General features: G+C 45.7%; 1 protein-coding gene across 1 annotated transcript; it reads right to left on the reverse strand.

Moving 5' to 3' along the window:
- Positions 1-13: 13 nt before the first annotated feature.
- Positions 14-20,622, reverse strand: LOC106654936 (protein expanded-like). The gene is made up of 9 exons (XM_014375095.2): positions 19,758-20,622; positions 12,341-12,496; positions 10,995-11,094; positions 7,550-7,629; positions 5,159-5,473; positions 4,633-5,074; positions 3,165-4,554; positions 2,160-3,087; positions 14-2,080 (listed from the first exon to the last, which is right to left on the reverse strand). Exons 2-9 carry the CDS (start codon positions 12,452-12,454, stop codon positions 1,370-1,372), a joined length of 4,080 nt encoding a protein of 1,359 aa, XP_014230581.1. The 5' UTR covers positions 12,455-12,496; positions 19,758-20,622; the 3' UTR covers positions 14-1,369.
- Between the last annotated feature and the right edge of the window lie 6,742 nt (positions 20,623-27,364).

Here is a 27,364-nt window from a genome sequence, read left to right on the forward strand (position 1 = left end):
CAAAAACGTAAAATAATTACAAAATTGTATTTATTTGCAGTTAAGAGAACCGGATATTTTTTTTATTCCTAAGTTGTCATGCTACAATAATTCTACATATTTATAGTACCTGACGCAAGGATAGAATAAAGCAATATAAACGTGAGCTGCGTGTGTATAACATTTACATACACGCGCTTTTTTTTCGTCGTACCTATCTGTGATTGGAGATAAAAAAAATGAAAAAAAAAATCCTATGAAATGACCGTTAAAATATATAGGCATGCAGCTAGAGTGCCATTCAGAAATTATCATAGTAAAAGTTCATGTACATTATTACTTATATTAGTGACGGACGGAATGTTCGATTTTCCTTGTTTTACAATCTTATGCAGTGTATGAGTTTAATGAATGTATCCTAAAATTTTCTCTGACTTATACTGATCCTCTCGCATACAATCTTTTCTTCCGCGCAAATTTAGTACAGTACAATAGTAAATAATTTTCTATCTCCTTTAATAAAGATGAGAAAAAAAATTGACCGAGTTTATTAACCAGTTGTGCATTAATATATATGTACAAAATTTGCTATACTTTACTACGATTAAAATAAAATTTACGTTTCCTTAATTTTGTATTTTTAACATGATAAGCAAGTTATAAATTGCTGCAATGGAAATCGTTCGATGATACATGTATTATTTACAAATGATGAGAACATGCGCGCTTAAAGCCAAATTTCGATTTAAAAAAATTGTTGGCCATGAATATCTTAACGCTACATTTCGAATTCAAAAGTGTATATAATCCTAGCCATACAAAAGTATTAATATTTTACAGCCCTGTTTATGATTAAATTACACTTAAGGTTTACAGACTAAAACCTTCAATTTGAATTGATCTGCTAATCGACACTTTTATTTAAAGTACATGAGACGAAAAGATGAGAATGGCACCCTGAGTCGAAGAAGCACGGTATTATGCGGATCTGTCAATTACACTGTGCTTAACCGAACGATATTGAATTTTCCTACACGAGACTGCGCTTTAATACGTGACACACATTTTCCGTGAAATCCTACATGCAGTCTTTGTAGCACAATTCAACGCTTTTTGCTCCACTTATGCTAGCAGCTATTGTACGCCGATGCGAAGGTCCAATTATTTACAAGTATAAAAATTGTTGCTTCGACGATCGCAGTGCGTAAAATACTTTACAGAGTTTATTTAAATTTTCTAGTCTAGTTAAGTACAAGTTATATCGCTAGGCTTATGAATAATACTATCTTGTAAAAGGAAGCTAATTTAGCCAAGTCTGTCGATTATCAGTCAGTTGATTATTTTCTTCATAATCAAATTTTCTCCAATGAATTCTCTCGGTTGTCACGATCTACGATTGGGTCGATTTCGGCAGGTTCTTTTCACTGGGTATCGTTTGAGAGTTGTGTCCTCCAGCTTTGGGCGAAGGAATCGGTGGAGCCGAAGACTTGACTGCCATGCTGCTATTAACGTGGCTGATTTTTCTGGGTGATTTTGGAGCTAGATCCATCATTGAAAGACTACTGGAAGAATACTTTTGCTTCATTAGTGAACTGCCGTAGCCGCTAACTGAACCATTACTGCTGGCACCCGTTACGTTGGATGCCGCAGCCATCTCGCTCGACGGTTGTTGTTTTGAGACAAAAGCTTTGGTTTGTTTCAGCAAGTGATGATCGTTGCAAAGTGCTGAGATCAAAGGTAGATCGAGATTACGACTTTTCTCTCGCAAGCTCGTGATATCGAGCATGACGTCACTTTGTTGTTGCTGTTGCTGTTGTTGTTGCTGTTGCTTTTGATGCTGCTGTTGCTGCTGATGCTGTTGCTGCTGTTGCTGTTGTTGATTACTGTTTTGTTCCAATTTACGAATTACTGCGGAGGAAGACTGATCTGGCAGTGCAACGGGAAGCTTGGCTTGAGGTTTCATTGGTAGTCTCGCTTGAGGCTTTGGATGATATTGCGGTGGATCAACTGGATTAGGTGCTGGTGGCTTGGGACCGATTTTTGGCTCCAACGTACTGCTACGATACTTGGGCAGCGGTGGTTTATTTGGAGTTGTCAAAGTCTGCGAGTATAATAATCATAATTTTACAATATGTTTTAGTTTTAAGTTATCGAAGCAGATTTAAATAATCGAGTCTTACCTGAATATCGTAGGGCGGCGGTGGAGGTGGCGGTGGTAATCTTCTGTGAGGCTGCAACTTGGGTGCCTCGCTCCTCGCTAGAGACAAAGACGCCAAGGAACTGGTCATCGGCTCCTCGATGCCCTTGAGGATGTCTCCGTAGCTTCTCGACAAGTTCTGATGCTTCTGAGCCACCAGTCTCGAGCTAGTCGGAGGCAGCGGCGGCGGAGGAGGAGAGGCGTACAGATCCTTGCTGCCGCTCGAGCAGGTCAGCCCGCTGTACAGAGAGCTCGTGCTCGCGGCGTACTGACTGCTCGGATTGCCGTAGAGCATGCTGTTGGTGTCGCTGAGACTAGTGAGATTTTGATTGGATGCCGACAGTGACGAATTGTAGGCCAGATACGGTGTGCTGCGATACAGCATCGACGACTTTTGCAGCGGGTACGGCGGCGGAGGCGGATAGTGCGCCATGGCTGCGATGATCGAGCCCTGCTTCGCGTCCATGTACTCCTGGTGAGACAGAGCTGGATCCTTCAGCGGAAACATGACGTAATCCACGTCCGAGTACAGCTGCTGCTTGTACTGCTCGAGCTGAGACCTCGTGACCGGCTGACCGGTGTAGACCTTGGCGTGAGGGGCCGTTGGAGGTGGCGGTGGCGCGGTCTCAGGCGCGGGAGGCGGTGGTGGCGGATGCCGCTGCAGTGTCTGATGATGATGTTGCTGCTGCTGTTGCTGCTGCTCCGATTGATGCCGCGGAGGCTGCTGATGAGGCGGCGTGTAGTGCGGCAACAGCACCGGACCCGTGCGCGTCGCGTGAACGTCTAGGTAATTATTCGGACCAACGACGAGAGCCGCCACTGGGGCGTGCACCGGCGTGGGTTTCATCTTGTCACCTGGATACGTTGGCGGCTGTATGCGCACCGGAGGTGGCGGAGGAGGTGGTGGTTCTCTGTTTCAATGAAATTATCATTTAGCATTCTCATTCGTTAATTAATGTAGAGTGAAATTGAAACATTGTGTGCTTACCTTGGCATCACAGCGTCGTTTCTTGGCGGCGTGGGTGGTGGCATCTCGAAGCGTTCCCTCGGATAAGCCGGCGGTGGAATCGGTGGACACTGTTGCTGCTGCACCGGCACGGTGCCAGGATACGGCGGTGGCGGCGGCAGTATCCTCTCGCTGTCGTTTCTCGGTGGAGGAAGCGGCAACCCTCCCCTCTCGCTGTCGTTTCTCGGCGGTGGCAGTGGCATGACAAGCCTCTCGCTGTCGCTCCTCGACGGTGGCGAGGGTGGCTTTGGCGGTGGCATGCGCACGTAATCGCAGTTGGACTCGAGCGAGGAGCCGACGCTCTTTCTCTCGGGATATTTGCCCACTATCAGGTCGGTGAGATCAGTGGCCGAGAGCAATGGAAGCTTTCCGTTGGGCGGGTCGCTTCCATCACCGCGAAAACTGCCGACACTGAGAATACTGTTGCTTCGCGATCTGCCTTGTTGCTCGTCATCGGCGTCAATGTTGTTAGCCTCGGTTTGCTCCACCGCGTTCAACTTGGCCTTGAGGGTAGGCTGATCGGTCTCGTCGTCGCCCTGGCACAAACTGTAGATCGGCTCGTGCTCGTTACCGCCGCTCTGTCGACTGTAGCAGGAGCCCGAGGTCTCGGAGCGCAGTCCACTGTGTATGGTGTAGAAGCCCGATGTCACGGAGACCTCGTCGGTCGTGGACTGCACCGAGGACTCGTAGGTGGCCGTATCGCGATCGTCGTTGATCTCGCTGTTGCTCGTCGGCAGGGTGTAGACGCCGCTCGTCTCGCTGCCCACGTCCGTCGTCGAGGCGTACTTGTTGATGTTGTTTGCGGCGTCGCAGCGATCGCAGAGATTGTCGGTGGACAGGCGCAGCTGCGACGAGTAGCCGTGCTCGAGATTCGAGCTGGCGGTCGAGACGGGCCGCCTTCTGCCGGTGGCCGCGGCCGCGGCGCGCAGCAGGGCGGCCGTGGCCGAGCCAGCGGCCAGTCCGGCGGAGGAGGGACCGTTCGAGGAGCCGTTCGTGGACAGGTTGACGACGACGGTGCTGCAGGTGCTGCTCGACTGGGAGCCGAGGGCGAGCGAGGCGTTGCTGCTGTTCTCGGCCGTGTTGTTGTTGTTGTTGTTGTTGTTGTTGTTGGTGGCGGTAACGGTGCTGGCGTTGGACGCAGCGATGGACTCGTTGTGGGTCTTGTTCTTGCTCGGAGGGTCCTCGCTGGGCAGGGGGGGAGCCGCGTCGGGCTCGTCCTCGCTATGCACCCGGTCGCTCACGATGCCCGAGGTCGTGTTGGAGGACGTCGTGGACACCAGACTGATGCGCTGATCGGTGCGGGAGCCGCGCGTCCTCATGGACAGCTTGCAGCGAGCCGGATACATGTAGCAATCGCGCAGCACGTTGCGCTCTGTGTACATCAACGAGTCAGTGACATTAGTAATCGGATCGTCTAGGGCGTTAGCGACGGTTAGTGAGCGATACGCACCTTCCTCCTCGCGCCTCTTGGCCTCGGAGACGCGCGGCGCTATGGCCATGAAGAACTGATGGGTGTCCCGACAGAGAGCTAGCAGGAGCTTGCTCTTGTCGTCGCAGCCGCTGAACAGGGTGAGCTTGCTCGGCTGGTCCACGGCCCGGATCTCGAACTTCTTGCGATCGAAGCCGAGCTTGCCGATGTTGTTCCAGGTGAAGACCTGGGGCTCGCCCTCGTCGGCGTAGACGCGAACGCCCCGGGCGCAGATGGCCAGGAGAGCTCGGCCGGGGCCCTGCTCGCTCTTGCTTCGTCGCAGCCGGTAGAGATGGGCGTTGAGCGGAGCCTCCAGCAGGACGGCCTCGCGGATGTAGGAGAGCTCGGCCTCCTCGCGGCTGAGCCCACGGTTGTTCTTGTGCTGAGTGGCCAGGACCGCCAGGGCGTTCTCTTCCATGCAGATCTGCGCAATTTCCGAATGTATCATTATTAATCGTTAATTAGAGTTGGATAAAAGTGATGTAAAGTGATGTAACGTTGTACTCACGTGAGCCGGGAGATACTCGGAGGCCTTGCAGTAGGCCTGGGCCCGTCTGCCGTGGCGCTCGTCGTTGTAGTCGCCGAGATCGGCCTGGAGGGCCAGTCCGGCGAGCTGCAGCAGCGGCCCGTAGACCTGGTCCGACTGCAGCGGGTGCTGGCCCTGCCAGCTCTCGATGCCGCCCCCGTGGCGCACCACATTGTCGCGCAGCTGCAGGTAGTAGTGATGGCGGGTCGTCTCATCGCTCAGCAGCAGCGGCGTGTCCACGTAGTAGCGCACGCGAAAGTATAGGACGAAGGCCGGACGTCCGGTGCTGTCCAAACCCTATTTAAACATAAAGAAGAACAAATTTGAAACTTGGCTCTTTGCATTATATTGTTGTGTGTAGGCTCGAGAATCGTCGTTGTCGGGGGGCCTCGACATAGGGATGCTGCTGCTAAGAAGAAGAAGAAGAAGAAGCCCAGCAGCACAGCCACCCAAAGCTATAATATAATCCGATTCGTTTCGCGTGATTCGAAATTGCCGAGTGTGTGGCGACCGGCAGCGGCGCGGCGCGTCGTTCGTTGTCCTCGTCGTCGTTCGGAGCACACGCAACAACAAAAAAGAAGTCAAGCTATATAACTTGTTCTCGAGGCTACCGGTGTTACGCCCATCTTTCAAAAAGCTGACTCGGCTTTTCGAGAGAGAGAGAGAGAGAGATGAGCAATTGACTTTTTGCTCTTTTAATCCTCTGCTGCTGCTGCTGCTAGCCCGAGCAGCAAACTTATTACGGTCCGTGCAGAGTCGTCGCGCGCGCGAAGAGGCGAGAGCGAAGAGAGGAAGAGATTATACTGCCATGCCTGACTCTGCCTATATAGCTGCGGAGTGAATGCAATCAGATTGTGACAGGAGATGCAGGAGATGCACATTCCGAAAGTTTATAACGTGACGTTCGAGCGAGCCGGGGCTATATACGTACTATATTACTATATATAATAATAATATATAATGTATATATGAATAAGAGCGCGTCAACGCTGGCTGCTTGGCATAACTCCGAAGGCGATACACGGGGCTTTTGTCCGGACACACGCGGCACGCAGCCAGCCAGTAAGTATGTAGATTCTCGGAGTCGAGAGAGAAATTCCAGTGGCTCGAGATCATGTTTATTTTTTCGCCGGGATCCCCGTATTATAATATTATATATATATCGCGCGAGTCCATAATATTACGACTCTCTGCTGCGGCTCTCCCAACATTGATTTTCGCAATGAATTTTTATGCCTGCCTTCTTTTTTTCATAGTATTATACGCAATATTGCGCGTGTCCGCACGAGATACGTGTACGTAGGTATAAACAAAGCGACGAGTTGACGAATAACTGCCTGCACAGGGGATATCTGGCACCTCGACGACGAATTATACTATAGTCATACGACTTCTTCTCGTTCGTAATTCGCACGAGAGTCTCGATCCGCATCTCACGAAGGAAAAAACAAAAATTCGTATACACAATAAATCACCGAGCGCTAACGGAGCGTGCGACAAAAACAACGTGTTTTAGAGACGCGACGACTAATGCCGCGCAGAGTGCAGCAAGCGGTGTGCAGTGACCAGTGCGAGGAGGAAAAGAGAGAGAGAGAAAAATAAGAAATATCCTACCGGCTTCGATTTACACTGTTGGCAAATTAGATATGTGTGTGTATGAGTGTTGTGCGGCTCCGGCTTATACGTATGTTATATATAGTAGTTGCGAGTTGCAATTTCGTCGAGCATATATAAGGACCCATGCATGTATGAATATTAAATAAGCCAGAGCGGAATTACAGTCGGGGCCATATTATACGAAATAGCATGTGTGTCCGAGGCCGAGAGTAACAGAGAGAGAGAGAGAGAGAGAGAGAGAGAGAGAGACAGAGACATTTTTTTATTCCTTTGGACCAGCCCGCGTAATATTTTTCAAAACCGTCTGCGAGCGCTTACTCTGCCGTACGCAGAGTGTCCTTTGTAACTCGTACGTTTACTGGCGATTCGATACAAATAAAAATAATCCGTGGCGTGGATAATTATTGCCTGCGAGTCTTGATCTACATCATTATTCTTTTTTTCATTTTATTTTTTTCGATCCAAATTCAAGGCTACTACGATGCATATAATTTCAGCTGCAGTAACGCACCGCTATATACTTTTGATCTATAAATTGTAAAAATTGACGCCACATGGAAATATTTACAAGTCGGCGCGTGCGATGAAATTAATAATATGATCTATTAAATACGAAAGTCCAAAGTCACGGCGAGGTGAGTTTAATTAAAATTTCTTTCGATACGATGAATGCGATGAATAACGTCGAGCCCCCGAGGCGCGTAACACGATACCACGATGTAGGCGATTTACGCAAAAATAGTAGGAAATACTCACGTAGGTATGCGAACTCCTCCAGTTTTTGGGCGCGTATTTGCTTAGCTTACTCTCTGGATCGACGAACAAATATTCTCCGTCTGGAAAAATAAAGCAATATATTCAGTATGAGACATCGTTGGCAACGTGCATGTGAAATGTGCTGTTCATAATAGTTTCAGTATATATTATAGAAGGTATAATCGGAGTACGGCAAGAGGGTTTACGCGCATCCACGCCCGTATGCGTAATGGCTTCGGAGTTGTCAATGAAAAATCGGAGCTAAAAAGCTGTACGTTGGTGCAAGAGAGCGAGACGCGCGCGAGGAGAGAAATGCCATTATAGGTATAGACGAGCGCCGAGATAATGTACTTATAAATATTGCCCAGCTGGTCTGACTCTCCGCAGGGCTCGGCCTTATATACATTATATACACAGCGTGTGCATAGAATATTATTACGAGGAGCATAAACTGCAGAGAGAACCAACGACTCCGTAGTCAGGCCTACAAGTAGTGCAAGAGTCTCGAGAATAAGGCTCCGAGACGTGTGTGCAGTGTGCTGTGCTGTGCTCGCGCGTGCTCTCGAGCTGTCCAACCCATTGGTTAGATGTAGCCAAAGAGGCACCTGTGTTACCCGGGCGAATATATAACTCAGCCATTATCGGGGAATGCTGCCGCTCCGGGCTATTTTCGCTCTCTCTCTCTCTTTCTCTTCCTTGCAGGACGCGCTGAGATCGCTTCGTGTATACTATACACTGGTGCGTGCCTCTCGCGCACCTATACTCCACTCGGTTGTATCTCCTGTGCACACTTTTCTGCGCTATAACTCGCTCCTCCCGAAACATATCCTATATCCTATATCGCAGAGAGTACTTATTCCGCGGTCGAAAAGTCAATTTTCTCTCTCTCTCGAAAAGGACTTTGGAGGGTGCATCGATCGGTTGAAGAGAAAAAAAAGTGTACGGTAGACGCGACGATGACGGCGCGCGACGCGCGCGTTTGCATCGTGGCCCTACTTCAGCAGCGTGTCGAGCGAGCGATCGAGCGCGAGAAAATGAGAAGGACGTCGCGACTCTGCTGCAGGAGTAGAGTCGGAAGGAGTCTCGGGAAGAGCTGCCGAGAGAGAGAGAGAGAGAGAAAGAGAAGCAGAGAGATGGATGGATAAATGCGGATCAAAGAAAAGGCAGAAAAAAAAGGTCGCGAGTATAGACATTCCACAGCGCGAGCTGCGCGCGATGCACACTGCACGCATGCACACGCGAGGCCAGCGCAGCAGGGCCCGTTCGCCATGGCAGAGAGAAGAGAGTCGGTTTTACGCTCGCTCCATCCTCCGGCCTGTATATACACGGAGTGTGCGGCGCGCGGTATCACACGCACACCATGGCACGAGGCAGGCAGCAACGCACACGGCACACAAAAGCCAGCATGCGCGCGAGCTGTGCAGCATCGGCTTATGGCCGCGAGAGAGGGAAAAGAGTCTCATACAAATGACCGAAGCTACCGCGTTACGCACTCATGCGGCTCGTCCGTCGGCTGCCCCGGCTCGGCAGCAGCAGCAGCAGCACGAGCCGATACAGTAGGGGGGTAAATCACGGCCTACGCAGCATGGAATACCGTAGCCGGTATATGTGTGGGTATACACATACGAATACTACGACAGCGTTTATATATATATACAGGACCCAAAGAGAGCAGAGCAACAAGTCGTAACGGCTGCAGCGCAGCTCGCACTCGAGGCTCTCCGCGCGATGCAGGAGAGAGAGAGATAGAAAGAGGGGGCGAGTATATACACTGTGCATGCCGTACACACACAACACCGAAGCAAGGGCTAAGCGCGAGTCGTCGTTCTCTCTCTCTCTTTTCTCTCTCGCGTCTTTCTCGCGCATTCCACAGAGGCCCGCTGATGCAGCGATAATCGCAATATCGCACATCGTCCTGCCCCCACGCGCCTTATATATACTCTCTCCCTCGCGAAACGCGCGCGCGATTTTACCTTCTATATATATCTGCTGCATAGCGCAGCATGGCATAGCGAAGCTGCTACATAGCTTTTGCTGCTGCTGCTGCTGCTGCTGCTGCAATGTGCACAGAGAAAACAGAGAAAACAGAAAGAGAGAGAGAGAGAGAAACCAGACATGCAAAATCCGACCGATCGCTATCTCTGTAGCCAACGAATAGACCATTGCGAGGATTGCGCAGACACAGCTCTCGAGCCTCGCGGTTAGTCGGCGGACATACGAAACCTTCCCTGCATACGCGCGCCTCAGCCAAGAGATGGGCCAGCAGCTCAACGAGATGCTGCTGCTGCTCTCGCTGTATCTGCGCTAGATCTGCGCGACGCAAGTCTGACCTGCGACCGTTATTGCTGTTCAGCCATCCTCCTCCTCCTCCTCCTCCTCCTTCTTCTGGCAGACAACCTACGCTATGCGCGGCGTATATAATTCGCAGCTCGAGAGTGCAATCCTCTGCTGCTGCTGCTGCTGCTGCTGCTCCGATCTCAATTCCTCTTTTTTGTGCATTCGTTTTTGGGTTTTCTCGGTTTTTTTCATTGCAAACGCATTTTTTGAGCGTAAGTATCTCGGCTTGCGCGCGCGCCGCGAGCTCGAGAAAAAGCTAGAGAGAGAGAGAGAGAGAGAGAGAGAGAGAGAGAGAGAGAGAGAGAGAGAGAGAAGTAGAGAACAGAGGGAACTCGAGGGAGATGGGCCCTGTGCGCTGCTGGTGCACACGCTCAGTGGAATGCACGTCAGGCGGCGGGCGGCGGGGGCACAGAAGCAGCAGCAGCAGCAGCAGCAACACACAAACAGCATAGCATGCGGACGGAGGAGACTGCGGAGAGTCGATGGGTCGAGTCTCGGAGCAACACACAGCACGAGAGAGAAGGACGAGAGAAAGAGGGGGACCCGTCGGACCAGCTAGCCTTGCGGCGCGCGCCAAGTTCGGCCGTTGTATACTCATACTTGTGTGTTTGTATGTATACGAGATCCCAACCGACCGACGGTCTACGAAACGCGGCCACGCTTCGCATTTCTCCATCCAGCGGCTATATGGGCAGCGGTGGTTTAAGCACGTTGCGTTGCTTGGGCAGCTCAACTCTGGACGATGCGCCGATTTTCAAAAGGACCAACCGTCGCCGCTATATACATCGCAACGCATCTCGACTCTCAACGCACTGCACTCGATGCATAAAGTGCGCGCGCGCGCGCTTGGATCCCGCGAGAGACTCCTTTTGAAAAATCCTAACGGCCATTTTGGTCATTGACTCTCGCCGGTACTGCTGTTGCTGCTGTTGCTGATGCTGTCGGGGTCCCGCGCGCGAATTCCATAAGAGATCGCGACTCGGGGCCATTTAGCGTACTTCCATTAACACCCCGGTGTTACGGACGAACGACGAGGAACGCGTCGATTCAACGCGTCGATGCTAAACGAATTGTGTTTATATAGAATATCTCGACGAGAGAGACTCACCTGACAAAATTGCTAGTCCGAAGAGCTCGCAATCTTGCATGCCCTGCTGGCCCAGTAGTTGACATGTTTGCTGGTAGACTTCTTTTACCTTCGATTTGGTCTGCAAAAGAGAAACACGTAAACACGTTAGAGAAGAAATCGGACAAAAAAGAAAAAAATTAATTGCGAGCAATTGGTATCGCGAGATAAGATCGAGCGCGAGAGAGAAAAACTCGTGCGCGTTTTAGTTTATAATAACGCACGGAACGCAGCGAGCAATAGTTCTGGCGCTCAGCGCGAGCCTTAGCGGCAGCGTAAAATGGAGCGAGAAAGAAAGTCTCGGAAGGCTCCGCGGTATATATTACTTATATATGCGGTATAAACATTCAAACACGCACACCACGAGTTTGTCTCTGAGCAGTATGTCCGAGTTTGTGTACTACTACACCTATTATTACGTATAGGTATCTCGAGCTTCGACGGCTATTAACATTTAAAAATAGAAGAAAAAAAAATCAAACGCGCGAGCTATAAAATCTATTATCGAATATCGTCGCGCGTATATGCATTACAAAGTGCGCTATGTACTGCGGCGACGCATAGAATCGGCCACCGTCGAATTAACGACATTGTTTAATTGGTGCAGATAAGAGCTCGCGGCTGAGCTTTGTTGTATTTACACCGCGCGCATATATATGCATCGCCGGATAATAATCGTTTCGAGACCGAGTCCAGCGTCGATTAATTGTGTGTGTGCAGCTCGAATGTATATAGCACTGCGAGTAAATAAGCGAGGCCCGAGAATGCGTATACTATACATATGAATATTGTGAAGAGAGAGACCGAAAGAGACAGTGAAAGCGTACCACATACCAGAGAGTTTATTTCGAAAACCTGTGCGGCTACCTCAAGTGTGTGTGTGTGTGTGTGTGTGTGTGCGTGTGTGTACATAAGCGTTTACGAGTGTGTGCGTACACGCTGCTCTCGTATTTATGTATATCGCACGCACACGCAACGCATCATGGGTATACAAATCCACACAAATCGGCACAGACAAAGGAGCCGAAAATGACGTGAAAAGATAGCATGACAGAGTGCTTCCGATACGCCTTACCGATCACTCGGCAATTATTGCCGTGACTGCATAACTATACGAGAAGTGTATTATGTATTCAAATACGAGCATCGATCTCTGTATAGTATAGCCGAGAGTCGGTTTGGTCGATAGCACCGCTAAAAATTCCCGCGTCTGGCTGTACAAAATCAGTTCATGTACAACCGATCTGACACACACGCACAATCACGCACGATTATAAGAGTTAAAAGTATTAAAATAATAATAGATGTAATTGTTGTTGTATACTGACCTCGACGATGAAGTAGAAAGGATCACCGGGCAGAGCTCTGATGGCGAGATAGCGGCTAGCGGAGACCAGGGGTTGAAGGCAGGACCGCGCAGCCGTGACAGTACTACCACGCATACTGCATGCTTCATTTCGTCGCTGATACGCCCAGCGTCCTCGCTGCAATCCAAACCGTCCAAATCGTTATTATCATTTTTTTTACCATCGCCCACATCGATTTTCAACGTATTTATTATTATTATATAGTTATATAGATCACTCGCGTTATTGTCGCGCGCTCGCGACGACTAATTAGCCGCTGCTGTGTGCCGCGCTGAGCCGCGCGAGTAGAGCTCGCGATCGAGCTTATCTCGAGCGCCCACCTACGCACATTGTGTGTGCGCGGCGTCATGTGTATCATATACGCGCAAGCGACATTCCAGCGAGCGTGTGATAACACCGACGCGGTACAGTGTACCCTCGCGGCTCGCATGTGGCCCCCGCGATCTCGCGACTGTGTACCGCGTGTTTGCGTCGCGCCAGCCTGTAAGAGCACTCATTATCGCGGCGGAATTATCCAGATATTACGGCGCGCGCACTCGCATTCCCCCGATCATTTCTCGACGTTCGATAACGATCGCGAATATTTTTCATGCAAATCATTGATTTTTCTCGCCGAGCCGTATTCTATATTTTCGTCTGTTATACGATCGCAGTAGCCGTGCAGCCTCACGAAAAATAGACTACGGCCTTGCACGAGATACTTATACACCACGGGTATATAGTTTCCGGCTCCCCTTTAAAAATTAAGCCGATCAGGAAGCGGAAACGCGTACGATTGTTTCTTCGGGCTCGCGTCTGGTACATAATGCTGCTCCCCTGTGATCGCACAACTGCTTCCACTATTGCCTATTTTCCACCGTGTGCCTGGCCTTGAGGGATGTATGGCCTCGGATAGTCGCAAACATCCATTATAATGTAAATATGTGTTTTCCGTGTAGCGCGTAGTGTACGCGGAATCGCGGAGGGAGACACACACGCTGCGCATACAACACATTCCGATCCGCGGCTCTCGGCCAAATTGGAATTATGACCGATAGCCGCGCGTGAGTCGGTGTGACCTACGCACACGCTCCTTACGCATTACTCGCGCAATTATGCCGAATATTTGCGACCTGACTCGACGACGTGACTCGACGTATAGATAAACTATAGGTAAAATAGGCGTCGTGCATTTAATTCGATAGCAGTTTTTCCCATAGTATACGTAATTTCTTTTATATTACAGAGTGAAACGTCATTTACGCGTGCGTGTGCAGATCGAAGGAATATATAGTATACATAGCTAAATATTATAATATATAATGGCGTTAGAGTAATGAAAATGATAAATACACTATTGCCACTATAATTACCAACTCCAAAAACTTGAAAAATTAAACCTACACCAAATAGATATTACCTACATTGGCTTTGAGCCTCAACTCCGAACAGGGCCTTGCTGGTTTTTAAACCATCGCCCCCCCCCCCCTCGATTCAAATCACTATTGGAGACTGACTTTTCTATCTAGTGGGCGTGAAGTTAAGAATCGTTTACGTGAGTGCCGTCTACTGCACATGCTCAAAGCGAGCGAGTTAACGAAAGTCAGGCTCGATTCGAAGCAAAGTTAGTAGGTATACGCTAGGTGCGCAAGCCGCGTGCGATGTCGTATCGAACGCAGTCGTACACGATCCAGTAGCAGCAGTCTGTATCTCTGTACCATCGCTGCTGCAGCTCTCTTGTGCATGCGTGTACGTGTTGTTCGTGTGAAAGTCTCAACGTAAAACGACACGTGTTTCATACACAGCTCGTAGATCTTCGTATACCAGTTGTATCGCGGCGACCGACGCTGCAGTAATTTTCGTAAAAACAGTAAACAATATCTTGATTAACAAGCTTGCGCATCGTGTGTGAGTGGGCAGAATAATAGTATAATGTTTGAAGTTCTAGACATAGATAACCTTAACGAACTCGATGAGAACGGCATGACTCCGTTGCGTCTTGCCACACTCGTGCACAACGAGGCTAGAAGCAGTAACCCCGACAGAAACTTCATCCGTGAGCTGTTTGATATAATATACGATACATATGACGTGAATTACACGGACGAGTCTGGACTGTCACATTTTCACATAGCCTGTACGTTTGGCTATGAAGGTATCGTCAAGAAATTCCTGGAGGCTGGCCATGATCCCAATCACCTCTATGAAAAAACAGGTGAATCGCCGCTACACTTCGCTATCAAGTACAAGAACAGTGATGCGGTTGAATTGCTTCTGAAAGGAGGCGCCAACCCGAATTTAGCCAACAAAAACGGATTGACACCTCTGCACGTGGCCTGCATGCATGACCACGATTCACGAACATTATTATTTGATGGATTGCATATTCAATGATAGCAGAGACCAATATCGGCCGGTGCAGGTGAACGCCCGGACTAATTTGGGCAATACACCGCTGCACTTGGCACTGGAGAACGGCCACGAAGACTCTGTCCGATTGCTACTAGAAAATGGCGCCGACCCGAATGAAGCCAACAATGAGGGATCGACTCCTCTGCACATTATTTGCCAGAAAAAATACGATTGTATTGATTTGGCTGAGACGTTATTTTATCGTGGCAGCAATAAACATCAATCGCTTCAGTTGAACGCCCGGGACAAGTTTGGCCGTACACCGCTACAACTGCCTGTGGCGAATTTATTGCCACATGCGGTCGATGTACTCTTGGATCGTGGGACCGACTTGTCTAACTTCGTTTTTCTGACTGAAGGTCCCTTAACCAGTAGACCTCGACCGTTGGAATTTTCGACTAATTTTAAATTGAATTTAGCATCTCGTGCTATGATCATCGTCGAGAGTCTTATGAAAAAAGGATACGAATTGAACCAAGAGGACGCCTTCGTGATTCTGATTTTGTTCTCTCAGCAAAATATGTTCGTTGAAAAGGTTCATGCTCACAAATATGATTTCCAAAACCAAATAATCGAGGAATTCACGAAAAAATGGATGATGAAGCCAAATCTGTCGCTTTACGACCTACTCCAGTTACGACCCAAAGAGGCGGCAAAACGACTCACATTTTGGGACTACTACAAAATTTCGATTAATGAACGCCTGATTGTAAATTCCGACAGTTCTTGTGAAGTGTTTCTGTGTGAGCAACTATCGAGAGGATTTTTTCGGCTATGGGCAATGGACTCATTCATGAAGCTGATAAATTACCAACTGCCGATCGAAGTTTGTGAAATGATCATCGATGAATCATTCATGAACAAAGACTTATGGAATATTTGTTTGACAGTTTCCAAATGAAGCTCATCATGTCCAAAAGGATAATTGCAGTATTTTTTCAATGTCTGGTATTATTAATATTGTACAGTTTTCGTATATCATTCAAATGAATAAATTTAAAAAATAAAGTAATAAATCTCAAATTGTGTATTCATTATTACCTCACGCGAATAAAAGTTATCAATTACAGAAATCACAAATATACTTAAAAAAAGTATCTTACATTTCAATCGAAAAAGTTCTAGTATTCGCAAAAAACTCCAATTTGCCTTACTCCACTCGAATTCGACGATGTCGGATTAAAGTCGAGTAAAAATCGAAAAATCGAGTTTTCGCACACCCCTAGTGTATACAAATACACACGAGCACATTTTACGCACGTATACGCGATATATGTGAGTTTACACTCAAAAATCTGCTTCCTTTTGCCCAGGACACATACATATAGAGAGAGAAAGAGAGAGAGAGAGGCCAGCTATACTCTCGAAGGACGCCCGCATTCCATCCCATCCAACGCTGCGGCGTCTGCGTCCGTCTGTCCGTTCGACTGTGTATATATACACACATTTATATATACGATACATCGTATGTGTGTATAGGTACACGTTACGCCCACTTATACACACAGACGCGCACACGTATATAATATAAGCAAACGCACACGCCGGGGTAAATACACGCTTTCAGGCTCTCTCTCTCTCTCTCTTTCTGTGTATGAAGGGAAACGAGTACCTATATACATTGGCCAAGAAAAAGAGCTTTGGACACCTTTTCAAGTCCATTTGGGAAAATCACGGACGAGCAACTTATTTATAATCAAGGTACGAGAAAAGTTTGCCAAAGAACGCGAATGACTTGGGAAGCTAAACTTATAATTACCGAATCGAGAGGATAAAAACATATTAATTTCTTCGTTCTCATAGAGATATTTTGCGAGCAAATACATTGCTACTGGCTGCATATCTCTTACGAGATTATAGCTTTATACAAATTTTTTGCTTCGCATGTAGAAGAATACGTGCGAGTACATAGATTGTTTCGAAATTAAGATGTAACAGCTAAGATACGCAGCAGCTTTTAGTAAGAATTTGAATGCTGAGAATGAAGCGGCTGCTGCTGTCACGAGTACACAGGAACCGATCGACACAATGATTCGGAAAGGTCGCATTGTTATATCGCTTCCACGATGACTTTTTTAAGGAATGCCTTACGGTATATTCTAATATTTCCTGCCGCATATACGCATAGCTGTGTATTTTCTCGTTAATTTCAAACGCGCGACGCGATTACTCAAGTGTCGGTGTAGTGTCGGTGAAGTGGCGGCGACGGTGACGGCGGTGGCAAGAGACAAATCTCATTTTGACGAGAGACACACAGAGAGGAGAAAAGGAACTGGATATGAAAGTATATTTTCCCAAGGAGTTTTTGCGCGTAGGCGAGAGAGAGAAACACCAATCGATTTTCAGCTTTAATAAATACAACTCGAGTTTCGACGACGCCGCACGTACACGTTCTCTCTCATTATTCTCTTTCGCTTTTTTTTACTTTTATTTGTTGCGTACGATTAGATATTTGAAATATTTGTCGCACGCCGTGACCGCCGTCTATATCGATATGACATGTGATATGGATTATAAATAGCGATCGGTGCGAGAGTGCATTACATAGCTGCGAGAATGGCCATCAAAGGCTTCGCTGCGATAATAATTAACAAGCGAGTAAACACGAGATCGATCGGCAGATAAAAGTTCAATTAATCGCGCTTTATTATGCCTCGCTCGCTCGTCCATTTTACTGCGCTATGCCGGCTCGCGAGTACACAGACAATAAAATTTACTACTGCGGCCGCATGACAGTTGGCGCGTATACGTCTGGAGGAAGTAGCAACGCGGGTAGATAGTAATATTTTCGTCCTGCACCCGAAGCGCGATATCCGCGCGGGCTACTCGTTGATTAAGTTTCGCGATATATATATAACACAACGACGTCGAGTGCACACGTGTTTTTCTCACAATTATACGCCGCCGCTGCCGCCACCGATCAATCAACCAGATTCCATTCGTCGTAAAAGTTGTCGATCCACCTACTCGACGCGACGCTTTTATATACATTATAATGTAACTCGCGAGCGCCTCGTGACTTTCCCACTTTTTGCCGTCAGTCACGGTTTCTCGTGTAAGTAATTCGCTCGTACACATAAATATACAAAAATACGGCACGCACGTCGATATCCAATGGATGGCATTTCTGATATCGCGACAGAGAGATTCTACATACTCCCGCAACGTTACTTTATACGTGCATGTGTGTGTGTGTGTGCATTTGTAATCGGTGTGTGCCGAGAGCACGAGGCGCGCGTGACGATCACCGCAGCAGCAGCAGCAGCAGCAGAGAACGAGCTCTTAGTGTAGTGAGAGAGAGAGACGAAAATTTGCAGTCGTCGTCGTCGTCGTCGGCCGTGATCTGTGCTCAAGCGCGTATTCGAGCCCGAGTGTGTGTGTATAATGCAGGAATGCGGATGGAAACTGCACGCGAGAGAAACTTGTTAGGAAATAAGCGCGCGCTCGTGCCGTGTAGCCAGCAGCAGCCTCGATGACTGCGCGCCGCGCGGATCTCGTATTATATACTACTACTACTACTACTACTACTACTACTACTATATACGCGCGCGTGCTAAACTTTCGATCCGCGGCGCGAGGACGGAATGTAAGCGACGTACATACGTACCTAAGCTGCTCCGACTATGTAGATCGGTAGTACCACTGACACGCTCTCAAAGTACGGCACGTCGGGCCGAGAGCAAATACACACAAACGTGACGAAATTATTATCGCGGAGCGTATGTCTGTACTGTATATATAACGCGAATACCTCAAAATTATCGCGGCTCGCGGTCGACCACCAAACGGTACATGTACACGTATAGTGCGTCACTCTCGATAAATTCGCGCGATCGGTATTATATACGCTGCTGGCCTACCGAGCACCGAGCTGTATTTTCGGCGAATTCGTGATCGCGATCTTTGCCGCTGGCATGCGGTAAATAAGTAAATATGTATACGCGAGGCGAGCGAGCGACGTTGTATCGAGAAAGAGAGAGAGAGAGAGAGAGAGAGAGAGAGAGAGAGAGATACCGATTGCGCACGTTGCGGTTAGTCCTCGAGTCACGCAAAAAATCGGCATGGATCGGTATGCGCGGCGGTGGCTACTCTCGATCCAATGTAAATAACATGAATTATGTCAGCGTCGATCCTTTCATTGTGTAGCTCCCTTACGGATTAGAAACGAGAGAGAAGCTGGCAATCGAGGCGATTCAAGGGTGCAGAACTCATTTTACATACAAGTCCTGCAATATGACGTGGAATACGCAAAAGTGCGTGCGTAATGTCAATCCTTGGCAGAAAATCGGTACTACACTAGGAACGATCGTACGATTTCTGAGCTGCGTGTCTATTCTCGGACATCGGAATAATGCTTTTTTTAAGGTATTGCTCATTGTCGCGGAATTGCACAGGTCGCACAGGCAACACAGGTAGGAGGCCGCGCGCGAAACTCACTGCTATATGCGTGCTCCTGCGAGTTTACCATGACTCCTATATGTATAGCGCTATATAGTAGTCTGTCTGTAGTATAGTATGGCGTGCGGATGGTGCGCGCATGCGCTCTCCCATTGCCGATTCTCAACTCCGCGAACGGCGAATCGCACACAAGCGAAACTCGGAATACTCGCAGGCAACAGGCCGCGCGGCAACAGGCAGCAGCAGCAGCAGCTCTGGAATGCGTTTCCTCCCACCATGGCTCGACGCGAGGCGTACGTATATGTATACAATATACTACATCAAGCGCGCAAGGAGGCAAGCAGTCACCGCTGCCTGAATGTGTGCAGGCACGGATTTACGAATGCCATGAGCAGCAGCGAGTATCGTACGATCGTCAAGGATCTGCGGAATTCCTGCGGGATAACGCGCCGTGGACTGCGCTACGCGGGTGCAGCTCCAGAATGAACTCGATTGCCGAAACGAATCGCGTGTATATGAAAGTCTACGTTATACGCGGGACGAATCGAGCCTAAAAGAGAGTCGTCGCGATATTTAAAAAAGAACTTACCCCTGTTCAAGTGCGATCGCGCGAGATATGCTTGATCGGAGCTAGCAGTGGAGTAATCTCGGTTGATCTCGGCCGAAAAACTGGACGCACCTCTCGTCGATCGATTTTTTCGGTCACTTAATCGACTGCACTCACACAATTGCGATATAATAATAATTCACACACACACGAGCACGTATGAAACTGCACACTATCTCACAACTCACGCGGGCACACTCGTAGTAATAGTAGTAGATGTTTCGGACTGCACATGTCTTTTCTCTGATTTAGACACGCGCCGACGACGACGACGACAACAACTGCAGCCGCTGCACACGGGACTATTATTAACTGCTGCACAGGACACCGTGCAAATCCGTAGTAACTGTTGGGACTGCAGCAGCAGCTCGAGAGCTTACTGTCCGCGCCACACAGACCTGTTGCCGCGGAAGACAAACAAAGACGGGGATCCTTCGATCCTTGATATATTATAATAAAGAACACATGCACTTTTGAACGCTGCAGAACTGCGGCGGAACACTCGCGAATTATTTTCTCGCGGCAGTTACAATGCACACCCTTACAAAATTTCAAATATGAAAAATACCACAGAGGCCCAGCCACGCATTCGGTATGTGTGTGGTTACTCACGATCGTCGTAGTATATTCGACGAACGGTACGGCGAAGACGACGACACGTAAGATTTTTTGGTCGGCACATCCGCAGACTCACTCACTGTACACCTATATGTTATATACGTGCGGAGCGAGAGAGAGCGCTTCGGCGCAGGCAGGCAGGCAGCAGGCACACTTGGCACTCGCACGCAGTTCGGAGCGCTGAGACGCGCGACCGGCAGGTAGACTGGCGAGTAGCGACTACGGTGCCTCGCGTTTCGCGCTGCCCAATACGCTGTGCTTCTCTCTCTCGCTCGGCTCAGCGCTGAGCCGTGAGCGCGCCTTCTCCTTCGGCATATTCGCGTATAGTATAGTATACACTTACAGACGCACACATACATAGTCTCGCGGCTGCTGCTGCTGAACACGAACCAGCCATAGCAGCGATCGAGCCCCTCCGCAACTCTCTCTCTCTCTCTCTCTCTCTCTCTCTCTTTCTCAACTCAGGTAGATCTGCAACACATACACACACATACTATATACAAAACAGAACGTCTCTCTCGTCGGCCTGTGCACACGCTCTCCCACCCAAGTAACGTCTCTCCCTCACTATATGTGATCTCTCTCTGTGCAGCACATTCCTGGCTCACTCTCGCATGCCAACGACGAGCCGACTTGCCGCCAAGCGCTAATACCTATACCATTATTATTACTATATATATACTATCTTCTACACACATATACGGACGGACTATATATCTTGGCCCACGAGCAGCAGCAGCACAGAAAATGCCTTCTACTCCTTTAATGCGCTGCACTTTCTTGCTCGGGTCCGCAACTGCAGCTACATCGTCGGAGGTTCCTTCCACGCGCTTTTCGTGCTGCTCATGTAGCTGTATGTATACAGACGCATGGCATCAGACGAACGACGCGTAAATATTATTGTGTGTCTCTGGCTGCGAGAGTCATGCTGCGCCGCTCCGATGTTTCTGAGACGCGCTCCGCAGTCATCGATGCAGTTTTTCCGTGCTTCTTGGTGGTTATGAGCGCGTGGCTCGCCACAATCGACGGTCACTGATCGGTGACGAGTGTATCGTATACGCATGTTTTCCATGCCGAACTTGTCTATCATACTTGCCTACAATGCTGTACAATGCCAGAGAGTTTGTACTCTCGCGGCGGAGTTTTATTGTTTACATTTATTACGAGAACACCTCGCCGTTCTACGACCGTGTTTTTCGTCGTTATGTTGGGACATAACTAGTTCAATAATAAGTATTTCCAATAAAACACTTTTGGCCGATCAATTTGGAAACCAAACCACACAAAATTGTATTCGTTGTAAGTTATTATAAAAATATATTTCTAAACGTTGATATTGATTAAAACGTAACAATTGCATTTTTAGAGAAACTTTTTATAATAATGTCAGATAACTAGACAATAGTAGAAATTTGGAGTTCTGGTTATCGACAATTTCGATAATTCACATTTCATAAATTTCGCATACGACGAGAACAAAGAGACATTTGGGGATCAAAAACATTTGGTTAGACACCAAAAAGCAGTCTATAAAGGCCGGAAAAACTATGCAATCGACAAGTGCGAGCAAACATTTAGTTTGTCGCAAACAACTAGAGCAAAAAGAAATCTGGGCCTATATCGAATTCGATCAGAAAAAGAAAAAAAGTCAAGAGAGTTCGCAAAGACAAATTTTCCGACCGGGGCTATAATTGTCTAGTTTGCAGATATAATTGCTAGTAAGGACACCTGAATCGCGCTTATATATTCCAATAACTTTGCTTTTTTATTTTCGATTTCTGAAAAATATGGACGTGCACCATCTAGCGGTGACTTGGGCACTAATTAGCATTCATATCGGTTATAACAAGGCTGAATGACGTCTAAGAGGATACTTACAACACAATGTTAATAAGAGAATTGTGATTGTAGCATAGGTATGTACCTCGGTACTGTATATTTTTGATTACGTGTGTGTAGACAACTTTGGTCTCGTGGACTTTCTACTCAAGCTAGCTCTGTGGATTAGGGCATTATAATTCTCTAAATAATGAGCTTAGGAATAATAGAAATCGAAAATAATTTTTATAATTTATTTATTTGTATATAAAAAATCTACAAAATTAAATTACAACAGAAATTAAAAAGTACCCATGAGCGATCGAAAAAGCTGGGCATGATTTATTTCCAGCTTTAACTATTGGGAAGAAATGTGAGCCTTCAAGGTGGCTTTTTCAATAGTTGGTCCGTTGCTTTTTGTACAGAGATTTTGGCCATTAGAACGGCCATCTTTTACCTCCTCGAGCTCTCACGTTACTTCACGATAGAAGAACTGACATGAGCGGGTCACTTTTTTCCGCGTCGCTCAGATTGCTGTTCGTCAAGTAAATACGCCATAAATCTTCTTTCCTAAATGACTCATTGATGACTTTTTCACAGCAGAGAATCGCCAGCCGATTGCGCGTCAGCTCCAAGAATGCATCCAGTGCCCATCGCCGGAAAATTCCTCTGGATAGTTTCTCGCATAGATGCTCAAAATCGAAATTGATTAAACATCAAATAAAAGTTCATGATGAACCCGAATATTACCAATGCAACAAGTGCGAAAAGATATTTGGACGCTAGTCGAGCTTGATCTCGCATCTAAAGACACTTCAAGATGTAACCGAAAGTCTTGAAAATTACGCAAGCGACAAAGGCGAGCGGATTCGGTGATCCAATTCGATCAACACCAAAAACATACTCCACGAAAGTCGCGTAGATTTCTCATGCGATAAGAATGAAGAGACATTTGGAGATCAAAAAAATTTGGTTAGACACCAAAAATCAGTCCTTACAGGCCGCAAAGATTATGCATTCAACCAGTCCGAGTAGACATTTAGGGTTGAAAGCGGTTTGATAGAACCTCAAGAAATAGACCACGAATTCCGCAAAAATGTGGCAAACAACTAGAGCAAAAAGAAATCTGGGCCTATATCGAATTCGATCAGAAAAGGAAAAAAAGTCAAGAAAGTTCGCAAAGACAATCTTTCCGACCGGTGCTATAATTGTCTAGTTAGGTTGCAGTTATAATCGATATTTGTCCAAACAAAAAATTGGGACAAAGGCTAAAAAACTTGTGACTCGAATAACGTGTGAAAGTGAAGACATTTTGAGCCATGTTCAGTTTTCGGAATGATAAATATTCGGAATCGTAAATATTCGGAATATTTAAAATTCGGAATGTTTGAAAATCGGAATATTGAAAACGGAACATGAAAAATTCGGAAAAACAAAATTTCGGATTAAAAAAATTTCGGAATGAAAAAGTTTTGGAAAAATTAAAATTCGGAATTTACAATATTGTTAGTGGAGAATGTAGACAATAAAATTTCCCATTAAAAATTTTGTGGATTCCGAATTTTAATTTTTCCGAAATTTTTTCATTCCGAAATTTTTTTATTCCGAAATTTTGTTTTTCCGAATTTTTCATGTTCCGTTTTCAATATTCCGATTTTCAAACATTCCGAATTTTAAATATTCCGAATATTTACGATTCCGAATATTTATCATTCCGAAAACTGAACATGGCTCAAAGATTGAATTTTTCATAATAAATCGCCGAAATGCGCAGTTGCATTTAATATCGTGTAAGATAATAATCAATTTTTCAGAGAATGTAAATATTTTATTTTATTTATGCAAATGACTCGAACTTTTTTGAATCACGTGCGTTGAAAAGTTTTTCAGTAAATAGCATGTAATTCATCAATGAAATAATCAAAAGTGTTCGTATTTTTCTAGACAAGGATAAAAATGCGCAAATTTCTATAATAAAAATGTTGTCAATATGACAGTTTCTTATCTTAAACTGTATGCTACCTACAATATATTTTTTCCCCATCTACTGTATAGTGTTGGTATTGTATTTTGACACAAAACGAAATTATTGGTTTTGGCAATTTTGGGTCCAATCTTGGCGCTAGTGAAAGAATTCGATAAATTTACTGACGAATTGATTAATTTTTCTACAGAGCAAGTCAAATTTTAATCTACATAACATAAAAAAAAATTATATTGTTTTCATCTATTACATAATTATGCGTAATGATGTCAAACAGTTTTTCTACAGATGATAAAATAACTATGTGTACTAAAAAATAAACTAATAAATATTTGTATTATTTATATTATTAATGTTATTATAATGTTGTCTAAATTTTCAGCTGATCCCTCTAGGATAGCTGCAGCGAATGTTTTATTCTTTTTTATATCTGTGGTGGAAAGGCATAACGACTTAAGTCCATTTTTTTGAAAATCGATTTTATGATAAAAAACGTCTATATTTAGTGTCTATTTTAATGTACAAGGGTCAGAATAGACGAATATAGCGTCTAACGTTAGTTGCAGCATCGTGCATAACGACTAGAGTCCATTTCGCGAAGACTGGGGAAAGGCAAAACGACTTAAGTCCACCCTTGCGAGTTTCAAAATGCTATAGAGAGTCTAATTTTATTTGAAAATGAAAGAAAATGATATTAGAATGTTAAACATAGCTCCACACTCTTCGAATGTTGTGAATTACACTATATGATTGTTACATTTGATACGCGAGGAGCAATTTTCTCGATTTTCAGTTTGGCCTTTTTTCGTTGCAAGATTTGAGATCTGACGGCAGTATAACGTTAAATGAGCTATCTTATCAATGTAAAATCATTAAATGAGGTTGTGCGAAAAAACTGCGCGAAATTATCGATATTGAAATAAGTGTGACCGCCAAAAGTGGACTTAAATGCAAACCGTGGAAAGGCAAAACGACTTAAGTCCATATTTTTTGCTCCCTATCATCGCTATGATGCGCCTTTCAATTTCATAAGTACATAGTTCAAAAGCTACCTCATAGTAGCTTAAAACATCATAGGTTCAGACCTCAACTCGTCCGCGGCTGGCACAATCAACTTAAAACGCGTTTTTCTCGAAAATACGAAAAATGGACTTAAGTCGTTATGCCTTTCCACCACAGATATACAGTCTATTATTTATTTTTCTATACAGCCATGTGGGACGCTCGTGTATTAATACAAAGTTGTTTGCTAAAAAATACCATCGTCGCGTTCGCAAAAAATGAATTTATCGCGAATGCGAAAGCTCTCGTTGCGTGCAATTTTTAGGAATGACTATTTTTAGGTTTTCGCGTCCGCTAATTGTGCGAATAGACAGTCTCTTTCAATTATAACTATTTCAATGTATGCAAATTGAAATTTTTTTTGCAAATCATCTCTTACAAAATGAAGCGACTTCTTCCCCCAAGACCAAGTGCATATTTGGAGTCTCCTTCTTAAGCCCTGGCATCGACATGTCGTTTGTGGAGAGCGACTATTGCGATCGGGGCCACCTAGTGGTGGAAGCGGGAAACAGGATAGATGAGAGAGGTGATGTAAGAAGATTGTTCAGTGGAGAAACAAAGTTAACTTTTTATTGGAGTCATTTGTCCTTATCCAGCCAAAAACCTTGACAACTCGTTGAGTTGTAGAATCTCTGAAAATCCGAGAGATTTATGTAATCTCCGGTAAACCGGAAGAGAACACGTTGCTTGGGTCTTGGGTCTCGGTGACCCTGCGAGCGCATGATAAAGTCAGAATGTTTTGTTAGTTAATAATATTATCGTTGCAAAAATAACGGTGATTGATTATTGTATTCGTTTACATATAAAAGTTCAACATTTCGTTCGAATGTATACCAAATTTCAGCTCTTAATGTTAATAAACTAAGCCGTGGTGATTTAAAAAATAAAGTCTAACTTCGTTTCTAATATAGTTAGAGAAGTAATTTTTTTTAAATTTGTGTAAAAGTACCAGGAACAAGATGCCGAAATTCAATTGGACTTACGAATTCTGGTTCGGCAGATAAACATTTTATCCTAAAACTTACTCTTTACGAGTTAAAAATTATAATCCGTTTTTTGCATTTTTAAACGCTTATAAACAAAAAAGCAGGAACGATCAAGAGCGGCATTTTATGAAAATTGGTTGTTAAGGGTACCCAGAATAAGAATCCGTCGTAAAATTCTGGTTGTTTTTTTCAAAACCTTTATTGATTGAACTATATGTATCGATTTAAGATACGCTCTGGTTACCAGCCATCAAGGAGCTATTTCCCGACGATGACGAAGTATTTTTTCGTCGAGGACAACAGTCCAATTCACACCGCAGGAATTGTCAGGGATTGGTTCGATGATCAACCGTGTTTTTGACTCGATTAAATCATTGTGTCCGTTTAGACGAGCGAGTTTTATTTTTATCATATTTCCGAAAAATAGGAGAAATCTCTTTGCCAATAAATTGGCAGCGGTTTTTTTTAATTATCAAGATTATTTCCCAGTTTTTACTTCGATGAAATATGAAAAACCAAAAAAATGTTGATTCTCATTTTTATTTTAAAACTCATCAACGAGTCCTAATACATTTTTGTGTTAATTTAATTTTAGCGGCTCTTTTTTTTTACATCACTACTCATATGTTGTAAAAACCACTTAAGCTCTGTAAAACTCTAAAATTCAATTTTTGAAAAATGGATAAGAAGCATTTTGATTTTAACGATGTAACTTTGTGAGTCGATGAATTCTAACGTTTTGGGCTTTAAATTGAAGTTGAACTGTTCACCTTTCGAAAACGGTGCACAAATACTTCAATGAATCATTTTATCCCTTTAAAGAATTAAAAAAACCTCGAGTACCCAAAAATATTCGAGTAGGTATTTGACTATTTCTGACTATTCGAGTAAAACTCGAAAAATTGGGTATTTGCACATCCCTATTATGTATACCAAACTCTATAGCGTACTATACTGCATAGTATGCTGCACATGCACATGCACTTGCCTGCTATTGGCCGATGTACAGTAATAATCAGTGTGAGAGTGTGTGTGTAACGAGTACGGACTGGTAGCTGAAATCAGGCGCGTGGGGTCTTGCAACGCACAGTCGTAAAAAAAGAGCGCGAATTCGTCGGTCG

Source organism: Trichogramma pretiosum, unplaced genomic scaffold, assembly GCF_000599845.2.
Source record: "Trichogramma pretiosum strain Unisexual culture from Peru unplaced genomic scaffold, Tpre_2.0 scaffold59, whole genome shotgun sequence".
Taxonomy (NCBI): domain Eukaryota; kingdom Metazoa; phylum Arthropoda; class Insecta; order Hymenoptera; family Trichogrammatidae; genus Trichogramma; species Trichogramma pretiosum.